General features: G+C 31.2%; 2 protein-coding genes and 1 long non-coding RNA gene across 3 annotated transcripts; 2 read left to right on the forward strand and 1 right to left on the reverse strand.

The window, feature by feature from the left end:
• The first annotated feature begins 10,342 nt into the window (after positions 1-10,342).
• LOC111441612 (probable WRKY transcription factor 40) lies at positions 10,343-11,975 on the forward strand. Its single transcript, XM_023078663.1, has 5 exons — positions 10,343-10,605; positions 10,698-10,748; positions 10,843-11,136; positions 11,218-11,334; positions 11,418-11,975. Exons 1-5 carry the CDS (start codon positions 10,519-10,521, stop codon positions 11,733-11,735), a joined length of 867 nt encoding a protein of 288 aa, XP_022934431.1. The 5' UTR covers positions 10,343-10,518; the 3' UTR covers positions 11,736-11,975.
• Positions 11,336-14,789, reverse strand: LOC111441614. Its single transcript, XR_002710196.1, has 2 exons — positions 14,637-14,789; positions 11,336-11,793 (listed from the first exon to the last, which is right to left on the reverse strand). It is a non-coding gene; the product is annotated as an uncharacterized LOC111441614 (long non-coding RNA).
• Positions 14,790-19,234: 4,445 nt separating this feature from the next.
• LOC111441611 (probable N-acetyltransferase HLS1) lies at positions 19,235-20,820 on the forward strand. Its single transcript, XM_023078662.1, has 3 exons — positions 19,235-19,606; positions 19,685-19,818; positions 19,906-20,820. The coding sequence occupies exons 1-3, from the start codon at positions 19,382-19,384 to the stop codon at positions 20,753-20,755; spliced, it is 1,209 nt and encodes a 402-aa protein (XP_022934430.1). The 5' UTR covers positions 19,235-19,381; the 3' UTR covers positions 20,756-20,820.

Raw genomic sequence — 20,820 nt, forward strand, 5'->3', positions numbered from 1 at the left:
ATATATATATAATAAAATAATGAATTAATAAAAATATTCTCTATTTTTTTTTTTTAAGTATTTAAAAAATATCCTTAAAATTTTTACGAACTTCATTAATATCATACAAATTTGTTGAAAGGTTAAAAATACTATGGTCCAGGATTATATTTAAAAAATACTCATAAAATTTTAAAAATAACATTAATCCCTTTTTATCTTATTAAAATAAAGTTCAAATTTTTTATTACCATCAATATATGGCAGAGAACTATCTATCAAATCTTAGAGATTATAAATTTTTTAATCTTAGGAAAGTTTTAAAAAAGTTTAAAGGTATATTTTAAAAGTGTAAGGGATTTCCTTTTTTGAAAGTTTAAATATAGTTTTTCAAATAAAGTGTTAACAATTTCTATTAACGAGATGATATTTTTTAACTTTAAAGTTGTATTAAAAATTTTAAAAATTTAAGAATATTTTTAGAGGAGGTATAAAGTTTAAATGTATTTTTATTAATTTAATTTAAATGATACCTCAACCATACAGATACAAGGACAAAGTAAGAATACCTAATAAATCATATTAATACACCCTACTCATATATTATTGAAATTATTACCATGCAATTTATATTTACAATATAATTTGTTATTTACGTACCAATTCTGAAGGGGTAATATGTTATAATGTATAAAAATAATAGTTGAGGGAAACATTGGATCTTACTTTTATTTTATTAAAAATAAAAATAAAGCATGTAATTTGAATAAACTTTTTTTTATCTTTTTAGTTATTGAATTTTCCTAAGACGATATAAAATTTTATATACAAAATGTTACCAAGTATGACTTAAATAGGACCGTATAAAGTTGAAAGAGAATCTAGGCGGGAATCTCTTGAAATAAAATCTGTTAAAGATTAAGTTTGAGATTGAGAGAGAAAAGTCTAGATTCATGTTAGGAATGGAGGGAGAAATCTCACGTTCTATTAATGAAATTGGCTATTATATAGCATTACAGAATCAAATCGGACTAAAGTGTAGATTTGATTTCTTTTACCATTATTTTCATGCATTTTAAATTATAAAATATCTCCATACTCAAAATTAGGTTGTTGTAATATATTAATTAAATGACATGAAATATAAAGTATATAACTTATACTATTTATATTCTTAATATTTCGTATACAAGTTATACAACAAATATTGATTAAAAAAATTTGATATCAAAACCTAAATAAGTAACCATAGATTAAATGAATACAATTTCATATAAAAAGAAATCATTCACAAAAACAATATTCACCATAAATGAACAAAAACAAATAATACCAGAAAGAATATAACTTTTTTTTTTTCAGAAATATTTAAAAAAAATTGTATAAAAATTTATTATTATTTTTATTTAGGTTTTGGAAAAAATCCAAAGAAAACGAGAAACTTGATTTGTTAATAAGTTTAATATAATTGACATATTTTGTTCATTTTTCGAATTTAATAATTTAAAATTTCAATAAATAAAAACAATAAATAATTACCGAACACCAATAAATAAATAACAAGCAACAATTCAGATAGAAAGAGAGAGAAAAAAAAAGAATAAATAAAGAATGGAAAATGTTAATGAAATCCACATAATATGACAAATAAATTTAAAATTTGAAGCGTAAAGACAACTTTTATTTAAAAAAAAAAAGTTTATTTATGAATACATCATTTTGGCGCCAATTGTAATTTGACAAATTGGTGTAGCAAATTGTGGAAGTTGAACATTAAATGTTTTGGATTTTGTTTGTATATCTCAATCATGCTTGTCTTATTATTAATCCTTCATTATCATTATTATTATTACTTCTTTTGAATCAAATGACACCATTTTTTTTTGTAATAAAGATCTTCAAAGTCTCAATCACTTCCAAAGTTTAATTATCTAAATAATTTATCTAGGTGGGATAAGACATTAAACAAATTAATGATTCTTTTTTTTTTAATAATAATTTTCACTCGACTTTCAAATTTCACAAATAGTTGTATGCATATATTTGAAACGTTGTGTTCTCTTTACTCGATATTATTTACAAAGCCTGTTCAAGAGGAGAAATTTTTGTATATTTTTATTATAGCCTTGAATTGCTTTCTACTAAAGAGGAGAAATTTCACAAATTGTTTCACTGTATTTTTATTTTTATTTTTTTTTTTTTATCTCAACAAAGATAGAAATTGCAATAATTATTTAAGTCTAGAGTCCAATTCTTTTTAAATTAAAAAAATTTATGGTAAAAATTGATAAGAAGAAAAAAAAATTGTTTTCTCTTCTAAATTTGAATAAAGTTTTTGTTTTAAAAAATAAAGTTGAAACTCGTATCCCCTCATTCCTAAAAACTCTTGCTTCTAGCGCCCAAAGAAGAACAAAAAAAAGGAAAAAGTTTGATTTGACAAATGTGTCATTAGATATTTTGAAGCCAAATTCAGATATTTATATAATAAACCAAAGATACATTAAAAATAAAAAATAAATGAGATGAGAAAAATGTGTATTTACTCCCTAAATTAAAAAGAAGAAAAAATAAAATCTATTTCTTTTACTTTTAATAAATTTTTAAATTTATATAGGTAAATGTACATTTGTTTTCAATAATTTATAAGACACAAAATAAAAATTGGAGGGATTTAAAGTTTTAATGACTAAATAGACACGGGCATAAAGGGTAACAACACTAATCTTCTACTAAAATAGACGTAATCTCTTAATATGGAAACATTCGTTTAAAAAATATTCATAAAACAATGTCATGGAGTTGTACGTTAACATAAAGGTCGTGATAACACAAAAGAAATGTTCAATGTAATTTAAAATAAAACCAAAGAAAATACGAGACTAAAAGAATACAACTTAGATTTCATGATTTTTAATGCGATACAACTGTTAACTGTATAAAGGTGTCTTGTCGTTATTAAGATATTAAGAAATATTCCGTAAATGATTCTACTATTGAGGCCATGAATGCAAACACAGAGGGAGTAGAAGGATACAACGGGTCGGAGTTATAGGTTTATGGTCCTGGGCAACGGCAACCCAAATTGGATATAACCGGAACCCAAAAACAATTCTCAGCCCACGCACAACTGCCCGAACACAATCTCTACAAGAATCGCAGCCCAGACGGTACCACCACCACCCAACAACCTCACCCTCGCCCCACTCACACAAACCACTAACGACCCACACACGCAATCCCGCAGCGCGATCCGCGAGTACCCGAGAGAGCGACCCGACTCGGATCAGCGAACTGCGCGCGCTCTAGCCCTTATCAACGCTTGATGCGTGTCGGCTCCTTTGGCTCACTCGACTCTGTTAGCGGCTTGGTGGCTCCGCGGCTAAAATTCAAGCTATCTGGCTCGGTCTAGACAATTTGGCACGGTTCCCTATACTATAGACCCTGTTAGAGATCAATTTGACCTTATTTAAGCAATTAGGGTCTCTATAAGGCTATTTCCTTGGTTTGAATTAAATTAAATTAGAAACTTTTAGCAAATATTCTAATAGGACGAAATGTCTCGACGATAATTGGAACAATTTGGAAGGAGGAAATCAAGCATTTAAGTTTAAGGAGTCTGTCAGCTAAAGCCAACCATGTAAGATGCTATTTTAGTCATTTATTAATTTTTCTAAAACTAAAACCCAAGCAAAATATGAATTTTTCCAGCCAAAGTTGAGCCAAGCCGAGAGGGGACACGCGTCACGCACAAAATAATATTAGTGGCTATTTTAGTCATTTATTAAATTCAAAATAATATTTAAATATATTAATCCATCATTTTTCCATTTTTCCAAATGTACAAATAAAATAAATTCGGTCACTCATCCAAGGCTAAGCATCAGAAGATATGGGCCAATTGGGCTCTCATTCATTGAGTGGGCCGATCAATGGGCCTAGAAATGGGCTTACCTTTTTGCTAATTATTGAACATTGGGTTTTTCTCAAGATGGTTGTTTCAACAAATTATTTGATTAAAAGTGTCCCACCTCCCTCAAATTTGCAGTTATATGTATGCTCAACTAACAAATTAGAAGCTGGTTAAAACATCGAGCATGGGAGTCCTCGAGTGTCTTGGCAGTTCAATAAATTTTACCATTTTTTTTTATTTTTTATTTTTTAAAGTGTAATACGATAGTATTTCAGTTTGATATTAAGTTATTTTCTCACCCAAATAACTTAATTATTGAAAGGTTAGATAATACACAAATTCCATTATCTAAGAGGAGAATTCGACCAATTAAACTAGACTATGCAAGCGAGTTGGTCTTGTTCCTGCTTGAAAATGACTCAAATAATTATTTAAATTATTGATAATAGTTTTGAGAAGGTGGCTGTATCCAACTCGAATGGGTAGGCCTGCAGCCATACCCTTTGGATCCAAAAGTCTCTCTCAATAGTCTATTTTTTTAATTTAATTGAATATAATTATTTAAATAACCAAAATCCAGCAACACCCAGTTGGAAATAAGTGCAAATTGATTGGACCACCACCCAATTATTTATTAATATTAAAAAAAGAAATGTTTAATTTATTTGTCTTGTTTGGTGGTGGTCAAGGCCATGGTCAAGATTTTTGAACGGTACGACGCCGTCCTCTCCAATTCAATTCCCTTTTACGTACCTTACCTTTCCTTACCTGGGTCTCCTCCGCCCACCTTCCCGTTTGACTTTTCTCTATCCTGTCCCTGTCGGATTCTTCCAACTTCCACGCATCACCTTTTCTTCTTTTTTTCAAATTAATTTATTAAATTTAGATTCATTTATTTATTATTATTATTAACATGAAAGTCTCACGTCTGCTAATTTAGGAAATGATCATAAGTTTATAATCAATGAATACTCTCTGTATTGGTACAAGGTTTTTTTTAGAGAAGTCCAAAGCAAAATTATGAGAAATTACATTTAATATCATGCAATTGTGGAAACATACACGTATTTAATGCATTTGCTACCCACAAGTACGTTTCAAATAAAGACCATATAAAATGTGGTTTAAGATTTTTTTTTTATTATTATTAAAAAAGATGTATGGGAATCCAAATAAGGTACGGAATTGAATGATTTATTAGAATGTCTTTTGATGTGTGGTTTGTTTGTTTAAGACAAAAGGCATCATTATGTGGACTTGAAGGAATATAAAAGGCATCTTTTGAGGTCCAAAACACTTATTATAAAATGTCAAAATCTTGGATCATCTTTGGAAATGTCAATAAGGGTAGAATGATGCTGACTTTTTCTTATTAATCTTTGTTATCAATCTTTTACTTTGTTTTCCACCAATCAAAAAGCTTTCTACTTGGCTGGATCACTCATCCAAAGTTAGATCATCTTTGTAACGTAGGCTCTTGTGATATAATTGACAACTTTGTATCGTTGAATTTAGGAGAGAGAATTAGAGTTCCAATCACACGCACACATTCCCTGCTTCGACGTCTAGCTTTGCTATGATATAAAATATCATCCACCTTGTACTCTAGAATATTCTAGAGGACAAGATGCATTGTACAATGTTTTTGGGTAAGGTGGTAATGCCAAAGTCAAGATGACTTCATTTATGTTAATTAGAATAGTTTTGTAGAAAAATTGTTCTTCTAGAAGCACTCTAACACGTTGACCAGTTACCAAATTTAAGTTCTTCTACTGTACTTTGATTTTTCTAAATAATTAATTCTAATTTGACTTCCGCCTATTTTAACCGTTGGTAAATCATTTCAATTTTAACTCTTACTTTTAATGGATTTTAATTGCACCCTTAATTAAGTTTGTACGTTGGTACTTATTTATTACTCTTTTTTTTTTCTAATAAAAAAATAAAAGCCATTTCAAATTAAGATAGACCATCATAAAAAAAAAAAATTAATGAACTCTTAGGTTTCTCTGGCCTTTGGTACGATTAGTAGTAACAAAAAGTGTGAAGAAGATTCAAAAAAATGATGTTTAAAACTTTCGCAAAACATTGGCAGGTGACAAAATTGAGTTGAGTTAAAATATTACGATAATATCCCGTGGTTAAAAGTAATAAAGGAATATATATATAGAGAGAGAGAGTTTAGGGATGAGTCAAAAGTCACAAGCCATTTGAGAGTTGAAGAAGAAGATTTAAGGGGATGTCGGAGATGGAGGAGAAACACCCACCCGCTCGAAAGAAAAATAAACAAAGAACAAGTCATAATAAACGTTATCGACCCATTGATGGTCTTTGAAAGTTGAAGATGACACCAATACTAGAGATAATGAGACAAAGATTTCGACATTGATGATTTCGGAAGCCCTTCATCCATTGTGTTAGACAAATTGAGTTCGAGACCAATAAAAAATAAAAAATAACATCAAACTAATATTGCAATCTAAGTCAATAACGAAGATACTCTATTGATTTTTTTTTTCTTTACCAAAACTTGATAAAATTGATAGAATAATACCTTGAAATCGTTAATAGAAATAACAACATAATTATAGGAGACGAGAAATTAAAAAAAAAATATCTATCCTAAAATTGAAAATACTCTAATGAGCAAATTTATTTAGAAATAGTTATATATTATATAGCAATCACATGCTTTAGAAACCTTTCTAATTTGAAGTCAAAGTGGTGAGATTGAATTTCTTTTTATCAAAATATAAAGTTTAAATAATAAAATTGAAGTTTGGAGTTAAAAGTTTTTTTTTTTTCTTTTTTTCTTTTTTTCATTTTTATTAAAAGAAAAGGAAAGAAAGGAAAGGAAGTGGAAAGAATTATTAAGCAAGTGACGTGGCATCGAAACAGTCCAGTTGGGTGAACACGTAATATAATGCGTATGGATATGGATGAATGTTGTGATTCCAAACGTGGAAGACTTTTTTTTAATTATTTTTTAAAATAATAATTATTATCTCATGCATGACATCATTACGTGGTGCTTTGTTTTGACTGGTAAATCGATTATTTTAAATTATAAGTCTCCTGGGTCCCCTCAACTCAATCCCACGTGTTTCACTTCCCTTCCATTTCCACCCAATCGCATCATTCCACGTATACATTTCTCTTATTATTATTATTTCTAAGATGCATAAATAGTTTATGAGCTTTATGATTTTCATCCCATTTCAACTCTTTTTATTTTTTTGTAATTAAAGAAATAATGCAAAGAAAAAAAAAAGTGAGAAAGGGTTCAATGGACTTACTTCTCAAAGTAAAAATTGTGGGCGTCACCGATTAATTGCATTTGGTCAATTTCTCTAATTTTTCAGTCTTTGGAGAAGTTCTTCCCGCGTTTCTACATTTTCCACTTTCCTAATCTAACAAACCCATGTTCTTTTTGTAATAAAAAAAAATTCATACCAATTTTGTCACGAGACTCTAAATTTTTAATTTTATATTTAGTAGAGCGTTGAATAAAATATTACTGTATGTAAATTTAAAAAAAATTTAAGTTTAAAATATATTTGATAAATAAAATAAAGTGATATTTATTAATAATTAATTTCAAGGATGGAAAAAAGTGGTAATCAAAATCAAGTGGGTAGATGCTTTAAAGTGTTAGAATAGTATAATAAATAAATAAATAAATAATTTTGACGGTGATGGAAATGGAAAATTAGGGCTTGTGAGTCAAAGTCAAGTCCTCCCTTTCCTTCTTACCGTATCAACCTCGCCATTTTCCACTCACACCACCTTAGGGCTATTATCGTCCTTTAACACTTATTCCATTTTTTTAAAGTCTCTCATTAACTTCCTACAATCATATTCAATAACTAAAGCTTGTAAAGGTGAGATTTCATTAGTGATTATCAGTCTCCATGAATCTAATTTTTTAAGTTCGTAGAGTATCGTCTCATCTAGGTAAAAGTTATGAGTTCAAGCTCTATCAGTCTCCATGAATCTAATTTTTTTTTTTCAAATAACATACGAAAGAAATGAGTAAAATATTTTTTTATGTTTTATAATATTTTATTTAATCTTTTAAAAAAGTTTTAAAATAAAAATTGTTAAAAAGTTTTAAAAAAAAGTCCACATTGGTAGACGGGTAGTTTCGCCTACCCTCTCTTCTCTCTTCACTTTCAAAATTTTGTTTGTTTGCGGTGATTATTAGTATTAAATACTTAATTAAGATGTATTTAATAAAATAATTTGAATATTAATAAAAGTCAATTTTGTTTCTTAAAAAACAAATTTAAGAAAGGAAAGAGATTTATAGAGGACAAATAAGCATTTAAAAAACTTATTTTAAATGAAATTACTTCAGTTTTTTTCAAAATTACAAAAAAAAAAAAAAAAATTATATGGTTTTCTCTCCCTCTCTTTCTCTTTTAATTTTTTTTAATTACAATTATATGGTTTTCTTCCATTAAAACATGGTAATAAAATTATTGTTTTGATTTATCTATATCCAAATTAACAATATTTATGTTTAAGTCTCGTGTTAAATGCGATTGCAGATGTGGATGTCAAAATAAAATAAAATAAAAGTATATGGTGAGGTGGCGATACCTTGTGCCCTAAAGCCGTGTGGAGATGTGTATTTTTATAAAGAAAAATATATGGATTTTATTTTTAGGAAAAGAATTTTTAATTGGCGAATTTTGTTTTGTTTTTTTGTAGAATTAAAAAAATGGATAAAATAATGAGGCGTGGAAAATGTTTGTAAAACGTGAGAAAGAGGATAAAGGCTCCACCACCAGACCAGACAACAGCTGGGAACGGAGTATCTGGTCAACAGACCTCTCCTTAATTTCTTTTTTTTTATTTTTCTCAATTTTTTTTTTCTTTCTCCAATTATTATTCTAATCCTTTTCCATGCGGTAAACCATATATATATATATATATATATATATATATATATATATATATATATATATATATTATTAGTTAATTAAGTAATATTAAAGTTTTGTTTTTTTTTTCTTTAAAATATTTATTTAAGATAATAAAATATTAACCCACTTTCTAGATTTGTTATCTCAATTGATTGTTTGTACTAATATACAAATTCCGTTTAAGTTTATGTTTTCTCGAGTGATTCTATGATATTGACAATCTTATTAGAGTAAATTCTAGTATGATAAAAAGAGTAATTCAAGAATAAATGGTAGTGGGACTTAATTTCATCCTTACAAAGATCAAAATACCAGCAACTAATTATCCAAAATATATTTTTTAAAAAACTATATATTTATGGTCAATTTTCTAGACATAAAAAGCACACAAAAGCAAATACAACAAAAGTAAAATTGATTAAGAGTGATTTTAAAAACTAAAATTGGATCTTTTTGTATGTCAATTTTAAAAAAATACTTAAAAATTTAGTTGTTTGAACCCATTGTAACATTGACCATATTATTAGTCAACTTCAAATGATTTGGAAAAAAAAAACAAAAAACAAATGTCAACCTTTAAAATATATGAAATCGAAGGCATCCTACTTGACCGACGACTCAATTTCATCGTAATTTCTAACTTTATCGCAAATATGTAACAAAAATCTCTTTATATTGAAGTTAAATTCAGAGAAAAACATCTCTAATTATTTTATTTACAAAAAAAAAAAAAAAACATTTTCAAGCAAGTTTCAACAATACAATTGTGATGGTTATAGATGTACAGGGTTGGGTAATTTTTTTGATCCTCTGGTGCTTGTGGATTCAAAAGTCCAAGAAGAAGGACACCATTTGCTCAAACCGCAGTAAGAAATGCTATTTGGGCTGTAGCCGATCAAAGTATGCAACGAGTCCAAGTCATGATAAAGGGCGAAATTAAAATTTGAAATTCTTTTGTTTCTTTCCAATTTTCTTACCACACTTTTCAAATTTTTAAAAAAAAAAAAAAAAAAAACTACTTTTTTTACTTTAAAACTTGACTTGGGTCTTTGGAAATACAAGTACAAAGAAAATAACAAAACATAAAAACCTACGGGAAAGAGTATAGTTTATAAATTTATGTTTTTAAAAAAATTATTAAACTAGAGTGAGTACTTGTTTGTTACTTTTCAAAAATTTGACTTGAGAAATGTGAAAACAATCTTAGAAAAGCAAACAAATCCATAAAGAAGTTGAATACAATCATTCACAGTCGATTACATGACCGAAGTAGAAATTGTAAAAATTAAATGGTTATAAAAGGAGGTTTTAAAAACCTATTAGACTTTGGTAGAATTTGTTGAAGATTGTTGGAATGGAGTGATACGTGAGCTAATTCAAAGAAAGATCGAAAGATGGATAAAGATTTTCTCCTCAAAATACCTGTAAAGGGCCCATTCTATCTTTATTACTAATTAGATTGAACAATGAAGCACGAGTTGTTGATTGACTTTGAATCCGACCGACATGGCCCTCTTTCCCCTTCCTTCCCTCCTTCCTTCCTTCCATTCATTCATTCATTCATTCAAATATGCCAAAATCCGCACACCAAACCAGAACCTCTTCTCTCAAATTCCCACTCCCACTTCTTATATATCCTCTCCCAACCCCATCTGGGTCTTCCCAAAATCCTACCTTTTCTTCTTTTAAACTTCCCCCCTCATGGCCGCTTATTCTTCTTGGTTGGATTCTGTTGACACTTCTCTAGATCTCAACCTTCAACCGCTCAGATTCTCCGGCGACGCTCCGGTGAGTGGAGAGCCCTCAATCTCTGTTCCTTTGCTTCTCTGTTTCTCTCGGACTGTTCTTGAGGGGTTTTGTTTTTCTTTTTGTTTCTGCAGAAGGAGAGGAATTACATGGAGGTTGAGAGGAAGGTTTCTGTGAAAGAAGAGGTGGGTGTGTTTGATTCATTTCAAATCCTGGGTTCCCAAACAGAGAGTTTGTGTTGTTTTTAATGATGGAGTTGTTTCTGTTTTTGAATTTCAGACTGGAGCTTTAATGGAGGAATTGAAGAGGGTGAATGCAGAGAACAAGAAATTGACTGAAATGTTGTCTGTTGTGTGTGAAAATTACAACACTTTGAGAGGGCATTTGATGGAACAGATGAACAAAAGTGGAGAAAAGGAGATTTGTTGTTCTTCAAAGAAGAGGAAATCTGAGAGTTCTGAGAGTAGCTCAACTGATGAAGACTCTTTCAAGGAACCAAAACAGGAAACCATTAACAAATCTGCTAAAATCACGACAGTTCAAGTCAAAATTGGAGCTTCTGATTCAAATCTGGTGAGTTCTTACCCCCAAAAAACAAACCCACTTTTCAAAATGGGAGATGAACTTACCTATGTTCTTGATTTGAATTTGGAGGTCGTTAAAGATGGATATCAATGGAGGAAATATGGCCAAAAGGTCACTAGAGATAATCCTTGTCCTAGAGCTTATTTCAAATGCTCTTTTGCCCCAACCTGCCCTGTCAAGAAGAAGGTAAATTTAACAATATTACTTAAAATCTTTGAGTTTTGTTTGAAATTTTGGACATGGTTTGATTATGAAATTTGAATTTGCAGGTTCAAAGAAGTGTAGAAGATCAATCAGTTCTGGTGGCCACATATGAAGGCGAACATAACCATCCACAAGCATCTCAGATCGACCCCACTTCCGCCCGTTCTGTCAGCATAGCTCCGGCGCCGCTCACGGCAGCTCCGAGATCCTTGTCTGCGCCGCCCAAACCGACGACAGAAGCTAAAACGATTTCCAACCCAAGATTTGAGTCGCCGGAAGTGCAAAAGTTTCTCGTCGAACAGATGGCTTCTTCGTTGACAAAAGATCCCAATTTTACGGCGGCGCTAGCGGCGGCGATATCGGGAAAGATTTTCCAACATTAATTAATCTGGATTGGAGTATTGGGGTTTAAGAATGGGGCGAATTCTCCATGAGATTAATCTGTAAATACACACAGAAGAAGAGAAGATTTGACCGATTTTTGGAGATGGGAAGATAGTACTGAGATTTTTGAAAAAGAAAGAAACACAAAAAATTCTCCCACCAAATTCTTGTTTCAATTTGTAATGCCCAAATTCTTCAATCAATTCAATGAATTTGAATATGTATTCTCTGTGATCCAACCTCACAAACTATATCTTCTATCTTTAAAAATAAAACACACATTTAAATCTACTAACTTATTTGTTCAACTCAAAAATAAATAAATAAGTTTTCCAATTTGTATTAATTTTTTTTTTCCAATTTCTTATATTATAATTCATTTTTTTCGGAAATAAAAAGTTATTAGAATGGAATAATTTGCTTGTATCTAGATTCGAACTTTGGCCCAGACCTCTATAAGTCAATTTCTTTTAGTAAGTTTCTGATAATAGAAAGTTATTAAAATGGAATAATTTGCTTGAATCTAGATTTGAATTGAAAGTTATTAAAATGGAACAATTTGCTTGAAATCTAGATTTGAACTTTGGCGGAGACCTCTATAAGTCAATTTCTTTTAGTAAATTTCTATGTATTTGAATGTGACGTGTGATTGAAAAGAGAACCTATTGTTTTATCTTAGACTAAAGCTAGCCGACGTATTCTCAATTATTTTTAGTTGATTACATTATGAATAGAAGAGATGAAAGAATACTTTTTGTTTAATAATAGATGTCTTAACCTGCTTAAATTGACAAACTGTAAGTCTAATTGAATCTTGGAAGTTTTTTTTTGAATAACTTGATTGTGATTTTTAAACTTTAATTACCACTTTTTTTTTTTTTTTTTTCTTAGAATAGCTTTAAAATGGTTCTAAATAAGTTTCCAAATTTTAAAATTTAAAATTTTAACATCAATTACCAAAAAACAAATTAAAAAAATCTGAAAAGACTTTGTAAAGTGATCAAATTTATAATATTGTTTATGGAACTAAAACTAAAAAAATGTGAAAAGAAGCTACAACTAATGAACCATCCCAAAAGCATCCAAACTGGGCTGAGACAAACATCCAACATAGTCAACAAAACCAACATCAACAGAAAAAAAGTTGTCCAACCAAAGGAAGACCCAAATCTTAGCCACAATCTTTGAACAACCAACCATTTATTGAGCTTAGATCTCCCCTCCCTCAGTTGTCTTTGTTTTGATAAAATCAAACCAAAACTTTAAAGGAAAAGTCTCATGGCTTACCTTTTAATGATCAGACTGTAATCTTGGGAAATTATAACAATACCTCTCTCATTCCCATCTACTAAATACCATACCAAGCAGTGCAGTTATAAAATCTAACAATAATTTTGACATTTGAATGTCAGAGACAAATCTTCAAGATCTTGAATTGAAGAACATGACGTGTCTTTCTGTCAATGAGTAAGAATCCACTAGCGTTCAACTGTATATATGTTATGGCCTTGAAAATATATACTAGGATTCCTTTTAGCCCTTTCAGAATCCACAGGATTTCATTTCAGATTCACAATCCACAGGATTTCAAAAGGTTGACAAGAATAAAGTTCCTGCTTGGCTTTTAACGATCTCAACAACTAAGCTGTTAAAGTGAATTACAAGTAAAGAAAGTATACTCATTTTCTAGATTTCAAGTTTCCAGAAGACTTGAACAAGAGCTGGCATCATAATGAAGAGAACCCAAAATTTCAAGAGTTTTTTCCTTTTTTTTTTTTTTTTTTTTTTTTTTTCTTTTCAGGAAAAAAGGTGGCAAAGCTCTTACTCCTGGTAGTTCTTCAAATTATTAGCAAAATAATAGCTCAAACCGAGATAACATTGAAATTTTCAAGAGTTTTGATCTTGGGGTCATTACCAGGCTAATGGATACTCGAAGCAGCCCACACTGTCCTCATATTGATTCATTGTTTGGATCTTCCAAGATTACTTTCTCACAAATTTAACTTTGAGGCCTTGCCCTTGTTGCAGGATCTTCCTTGTATTCAATGTGCATTCTAAAATTGAATCCCCATGTCCAGAACAGAGTCTATTGTAAGGAGCCCAAGAATGACAAGCAAAAAGGCTCGAAATGCTTCCTACATACTGATGAAAGTAGTCTCTTGTTTTCTGTGTTTCATTGGCAGTGTTGGAAACAGGAAAGTGTTCCAAAAGAAAGGTTGGGTGCAAATGGATCCTGGGAGAACAGATAATGTTACCCTTATACTTTCTTTGAGGCTGTCCTAAAACTAAATAAGATCTTAATCTTTTGTTTGTTTACCTAATTACATAGTTTTTCTTTGTGAACTCTATAAACTTTTGATCAGGCTGGTCTCCACCAAGTGCTTCACTCCGATAGTTGCATTTTGGTACAACGCAACCATTCATTCTTTCAAAAAGAAGAAAACTCAACTAAAGCTCCAAAGATTGCCAAGGGTTCCAACATTAGAACGGGTTGAATTTGGAAGGGTAAAATGTAGTTTCTACAATTTTTCATTGTTTTTGGCTAAAAAATCAAAAGTGATCATGAAAATTCTATAAGAAAACTTTCACTTCAAATGCATTTTACTTTCGTTAAACTGCTCAAAAGCCATCCCAAACTAACAATTATCTCCACACTGCAAATATCTCCCAATCCAATAAGTTTAAGCTATTAAGGGAACTTTAATCATTAAATTCATTCTAAAAATACGCACGCACAGGTACACAAACATAGTTGTAAATTACAAAACGCCCAAATTTAACTTCCTCGAGATTTAACAGCGTAGAACACTGTGATATGGCTTAGCAAGCAAAATGCACCAATAAATTGCTACATTCGAAGCAGACTAGCACATCAGAGAGAGAGGGAGAGAAGGAGATACCTGAAGTTCAAGAACTTTCGGAAGGTGATGAGAGGCCAGAAGCAACTTGAGAAGTAGGAGACGTGGAAGATGGAGAGGAGGTGAAGCAACTTGCAGAACGCCATGAATCGGTAGCCATTTCCAATTTTTGTCGAAATACCCATTCTCATAGTTTTCTCGCCGAATATTCTCTCCACTTTCTCGGGAAAATGATCCCAGGAAGAAGAAGATGCAGAGTAGCCCCTTTGACTGGTACGGGCCATGGGCCCAAGTGGTGGGAGTCGGGTTTAAAGTTATTGGGCCATAATTGGGTTATGGCCCATAAAGAGTGCGTTGGGCCACAATTAGATGTATCCATTAAAAAAGATTATGAATTTAAAACCAAGATTTGGATATCAACTTAGTGCCACATGATCATTAAACCATCACACTTCACAAAATGTTTAGATAATTATTTATGTAACCAAAAATAAATAAATAAATAAATAAATAACTAAGACTCAGCGGTGGGGAACCCAGCTGTAGCTTTCGGCAGTTGACAAAATAAAACGACTTTCAACATTTTTTAAACATTTATTTAATATAAAAAAAATGAATAAAAATCTCCAAAGCATCGCCTTTTCTATTAATTATGATTTACAAACTTTAAGGAGGCTTTAATTACTTGACACATGCTCCTCCACACATTTATGGTGCTATTTTTTTAAAACAAAAATTAAATCAAACTTGGACATATTTTTATTTAAATATTGGATTAAAAGATATAATTAAAACGGGGATTAATTTAGGAATTTTCTATTTAGATTAATGACTTTAATGTGCTACAAAATATATATATATATACTTTTTTTAATCCAAACACTCAATATTCTATATTACTTTCTCACTTAATAAAATCCAAATTTAGTCGTTTATATATTAGAGTAAATGAAATTAATGAATTATGATATAATTTATTTTATTAATATCTACTTATATTTAATTGTGAATATTCCAAGAGGTAGATATGGAAAAGAAGAAGGAAAAAAAGTGATGTCCCTTTTAAGTTTATAATGGGAATTAAAAGAAAAAAAAGTATTATTTTATAATATATATATATATATATATATATATTTTAGCAATAAATGATAAGAAAGAATAAGGGTAGCCAAGTTGATTGTAAGCTTGATGTCTATCTCGAATGTGGAATGTGCTGCCATTAACTTTTGGCATCCAAAGTTGATTATGTCCTCATTGCTACAATTCCCACTATAATTTATTAATTCCCATTATAATTTATTATTTCTTATGACTATTAAGTATGTAGTTGGAATTCGAACACTCAATGAGATGGTAAGATTGACTACATGAACCAAATTCAAGAAGACATGTTACGTGCTTGTATGTTAGATTTTGCAGATAGTTAGGACATGCATTTGCATCTCTTGAAGTTCTCCTGTAATAAATGCTATCAAACAAGGAATGTCATGACACTTCTTGTGGTCGTGTATAAGAAAATGGACTAATCTCCTATGAGTTGAATGAGGTTGGACAACACAAATTATGAAGTTCCAATTATTCTAAGTTATGAATGAACCCATTCAAAAGAGGTTTGGAGCAAAATACTTTTGGTTTTTAAATCTGTTAAATAGGTATACATGTGATTGATATATGATTGGTTATACATCATGTATTGTTAAATTATTGTAAGACCTATGTTTAACATGATTTGATTGCATGTGATATATTGATTTTGTGGTAATTAGACAGTGTGGGATTGGGTATTAGCCACCAAGGTCAGCGTACGGGTGAGCCTATATTTTTATTTTTTGTTTCGAAAGGGGACCAGAATTTTGATTTTAACCGCTTGATATTGATTGATGATTTTTGAAAACTAATCATATGTGTACAGGATGGTTGATTAGAATCTTTATGTATTAGAGAGGGTGGAGCTATCCGATCTTAATTTAAGTAGGTCAGGAGTGAATTGAATTTTTTAAGAAGAGAGAGAGGCAGAATTGAATTTCTAAATTTGTAATTATGGATGGAGGGTACATGGGCCTAAGGACTATGTTTTAATATTGAATCCACCACTACTTTAGCCGTGGATCTAATTATTTGGAGTTCAAATTAAATTTCTCTATGCTACAAATATAAAGTTTACGCCAAAAACAATTAATGGCCTACCAATTATATACTTTAAATAATCATTCATTTACTGGCCGAGATTACTGGAAGGATTCCGATTGGATAATAGGTACTGTAACTGGTATTCCTGTGATCGGTTTAGTTCATATTCTGCATTAAGTTTATCTCTGTAACAATCGGAAGAACTGAGTTGTAGACATGAAAGCGTAAGCACTCAACAGGTAAATCCACTCCTTCACCCTCAACAATTCACTTTGACCTATTTTATACATATTATTATTTACTTCATTTGTAATTACCATTATCATCCTAAAATTATACTATTTTTTTTTGTTTAGGTTTCATTCTATTTTCCATACTTCCTAAAATGTTTTCATACTTATCCACCTTTTTTTTTAAAATATATATATATATATATACAAATCATCACACATCAAAGTTCTCAGGCACATTTCTAAAAGTAGAATTATCCCGAAATTTTCTAGACAAGATCCTTTAAAACTTTTCAAAACAAATAAAATTATTCCTCAACCCAAATTGATAAGATTCTTTAACTTCGTACAAATCCTTTCATATCAAAATTTTAAAAAACAGTTATGAAAGTAGAGCTATCTCGAACCTTAAAAGAAGAATATATACCATAGCTAGTCAACATTATTGTTTGTAAAATATATAAATCTTTGTAGTCGAATATTTAACATGTCATCTTAAAGAAAAAGACGTAAGCCAAAGAATAATATCCCGTAGAATTAAATTATTTAAAAGGAAAGAAAAATAAAAAATAAAAAAAATAATAAGGTGATTAGTATATGATGTCACCCCTCTTTAATTAATTTTGTTTTTTCATGGATATCCAATCAGAATGTGTATTTATTTTTAAATATTGAAAATTAGGAAAGATATATCGAACATTCTAAGATGAAATATAATATATGTGCCAAAAGTGGTGTGTGAACAAGAATATATAAATCTAATTAATTAAATTTAATTTTTTAAAACTTTATGCAAGAGAATAATGTATATGAAATATTTAAAATTAAAGGTGGGAGATATTCATATACAGATACAACCAATTCAGTTCTTTTTGAGATTAAAATAATATAAGTCTATAATGTTGGTGACGGCTCTACTTTTGATTCATTATATTTATTTTATGTTCTTTAATCAACCATATCAACCCTAGCTAGGTGGCTAACTTTTCCAAAGAAAAAGAAAAAAAAAAAAAAAAAAAAAAATTAAAGCCCTAGCCTAAGCTAGGAGAATTCTCACTAGTGGCTCGGCATATTTATCCATTTAAATACCTCTCGAGATTAGGGTTGATTAGGTAAAGAATGGAACGCAGGTAGCTATCAAATCCTTAATGTAGATTGAAATTCTCATTCTCATTGCATTCATTCTTTTTCCCGTTAAATTAATAAAGCCAAAGAGAATTTCGTGAGAGAATATATATATATTTAATCAAATTAGTACCTTTAACATATATTAAAGAATTCCCGCTCTATCAAAGAGTGATCTAGTAAGATAGTTTTTTTAATCAAAGAATTCTCAGTATCCATTATGCAAGAGAAGGTTATAATAGATATGGCTAGAAATCACTCATAAAACAAAATTAAGCAAGAGTTGTTACGAGAGAACGGAACGAAATATTCCTTACAAGAGTGTAAAAACATCTCCCTAGTAGATGAGTTTTAAAAACGTGAGATGATATGTAACGAGTCAAAGTGGACAACATCTACTAGTAGTGGCTGTGGACTTGTCAATAGCTTTACGTAAAAAAAAAGTGGACAAATCGACTATTGGTGACCCATAATTGATGTGAAACTTTATTCATATTCTAACGTATTCTTGGGTTGATTTGATTTGACTTCACAACAAACATTTGTTTTGTGTGTTAGAAGTTTAGATAATGCCAATATATTCACATTTATCTGAACATCCCCTTCTCCAAATTTTGCTTTCAGGTTTCTTATATTAACCATGTTTTGTTTCTCTGTCTTTGAAGACATGTCTGTGAAACAAAGTTGGTGACACAGACCCGAATCCACCAAAATTTCAAATCAAATTCTCTTTTCCCCTAAAAAGAAATGTTTTTCACAACTCGTCATCCTATGCACCGCCTTAATTTCCACGAACTTATCTCAACGCCATAAATCTAGTTGTTTTAGTTGAGAGGGAGTCCCACATCGGCCAATTAAGAGATTGATCATAATACACATTCACTGTGGAGACCCATGATTCATTCCTTCGACACGATTGCCGAATGAAACAGCACCTGGACGAGATTGAGCGGATCATAATTGGCATCACCATGGGCATCATGAAGGTCTCATCATAGCCACCAAGTGGGGTTAAAATATATAAATGCGAGGGGCTTTTCGAAGTATCTCTCTGTTTTATAACCTTATATTCTTGTTGAATATAAAGGAGGTAATGAAACAATAATTGAAGAAATAATTAAATGATTCATAGTCATTAGGAGAACATGATTAATGAATTCAATCCATCTTAAAACGTGGATTAAGGTGAGACCCACTTAATTAAAGTTTCTAAAATGGTGTATAAATAAGGGAAATGGTGGGGTTGAAGCTCCAAGCACAATCCCCTAAAACTAGAGCTTTCCTCCTCTGTCAAACAAAGCTATGGTGCAGAAGATAGCTGATGAATATAGGCTACAAATCATTACAGAGCAAAATAGTAATAATTTGATTGTAGTGAGAGCATACTGTGAAGAGAGTGATAAGGTGGCGGTGGAGAAGCTGGAGAGGCAGTGTGATGTCGGACAGAAAGGGAAGGCTTCTATTTTCACCGATCTTCTGGGTGATCCTATTTGCCGCATTCGCCACTTCCCTTTGCACCTCATGCTGGTAAATGCTCATTTATTTGTATGTGTATTTTAAGTGGTACCTTTTAAATAGGAAGCTTTTTTGGGAATTGTCTCACAGGTTGCAGAGTATGGAGAAGCAAGAGATATCGTTGGTGTTATAAGAGGATGTATCAAACATGTCACAACAGGCCATTCTCATCATCCCCTGAACCTCGCTTATATTTTGGGCTTAAGGGTCTCTACTACTCACAGGTTTGTCGATGTTTCTTACTATTTGGAATCACAAATCTCTACAATGGTATGATATTGTTAAACGTTATGCTATGTTATGCAATGCAGGAGGCTAGGAGTTGGCACAAAACTAGTTGAACATCTAGAGAAATGGTGCAAGCAAAAGGGTGCAGACTATGCATATATAGCAACAGAATGCGCTAACCAGCCCTGCATCAACATGTTTACACACAAGTTTTCATACACAAAATTCAGATCCCCCACAGTGTTGGTTCAGCCTGTCCATGCTCACTACAAGCCAATAAGCTCAGGGGTTGCCATTGTGCGCATTCCCCCGCACGTTGGAGTTAAAATTTATCGCCAACTCTTTGCAAATGCGGAGCTCTTCCCCATGGACATTGACGCCATTTTGTCCAACAAGCTTAGCTTGGGCACTTTCATGGCAGTTCCTAAGAAGCTGCTTCCTAATTGGAACCCTGAAACTGGGATTCTTCCTCAGAGCTTTGCAGTGTTGAGTGTGTGGAACACTAAAGAAGTTTTCAAGTTGCAGGTTAAGGGAGTGTCTAAGCTAACTTATGCATGTTGCATGGGGAGTAGAGTGTTGGATTCATGGCTACCATGGCTTAGATTACCTTCATTTCCAGACGTGTTCAGTCAATTTGGTGTGTATTTCTTGTATGGACTATCCATGAGAGGAAGTGAAGCGCCACGGCTGATGAAGTTTCTATGTAGATTCGTGCATAACATGGCTAAGGATGATGTGGGATGTGGGGCGGTGGTAGCAGAGGTAGGCCAACAGGATCCTGTGAGAGCCGCCATACCCCATTGGAGAAGATTTTCATGGAATGAAGACTTATGGTGCATCAAGAAGCTGAGAGATTTGGAAGGGGATGAGTGTAATTGGATCAAATCTCCACCTTCATCAGCAGGGATATTTGTTGATCCTAGAGACATCTAACTATATCTTTCTTTCTCCCACATCAGTACACAAAATCATAAAAGGAATGTTCATAGCTTACTCTC

The sequence above is a fragment of the Cucurbita moschata genome, unplaced genomic scaffold, assembly GCF_002738365.1.
Source record: "Cucurbita moschata cultivar Rifu unplaced genomic scaffold, Cmos_1.0 Cmo_Scf00004, whole genome shotgun sequence".
Taxonomy (NCBI): domain Eukaryota; kingdom Viridiplantae; phylum Streptophyta; class Magnoliopsida; order Cucurbitales; family Cucurbitaceae; genus Cucurbita; species Cucurbita moschata.

Coding starts and splice junctions, on each gene's coding strand:
- LOC111441611 (XM_023078662.1), top strand. CDS start 19,382: ATGGTGCAGAAGATAGCTGATGAATATAGGCTACAAATCATTACAGAG. Junction 19,607..19,684: donor TCCCTTTGCACCTCATGCTG/GTAAATGCTCAT, acceptor ATTGTCTCACAG/GTTGCAGAGTATGGAGAAGC. Junction 19,819..19,905: donor AGGGTCTCTACTACTCACAG/GTTTGTCGATGT, acceptor TATGCAATGCAG/GAGGCTAGGAGTTGGCACAA.
- LOC111441612 (XM_023078663.1), top strand. CDS start 10,519: ATGGCCGCTTATTCTTCTTGGTTGGATTCTGTTGACACTTCTCTAGAT. Junction 10,749..10,842: donor AGGTTTCTGTGAAAGAAGAG/GTGGGTGTGTTT, acceptor TTTGAATTTCAG/ACTGGAGCTTTAATGGAGGA. Junction 11,137..11,217: donor GAGCTTCTGATTCAAATCTG/GTGAGTTCTTAC, acceptor TTGAATTTGGAG/GTCGTTAAAGATGGATATCA.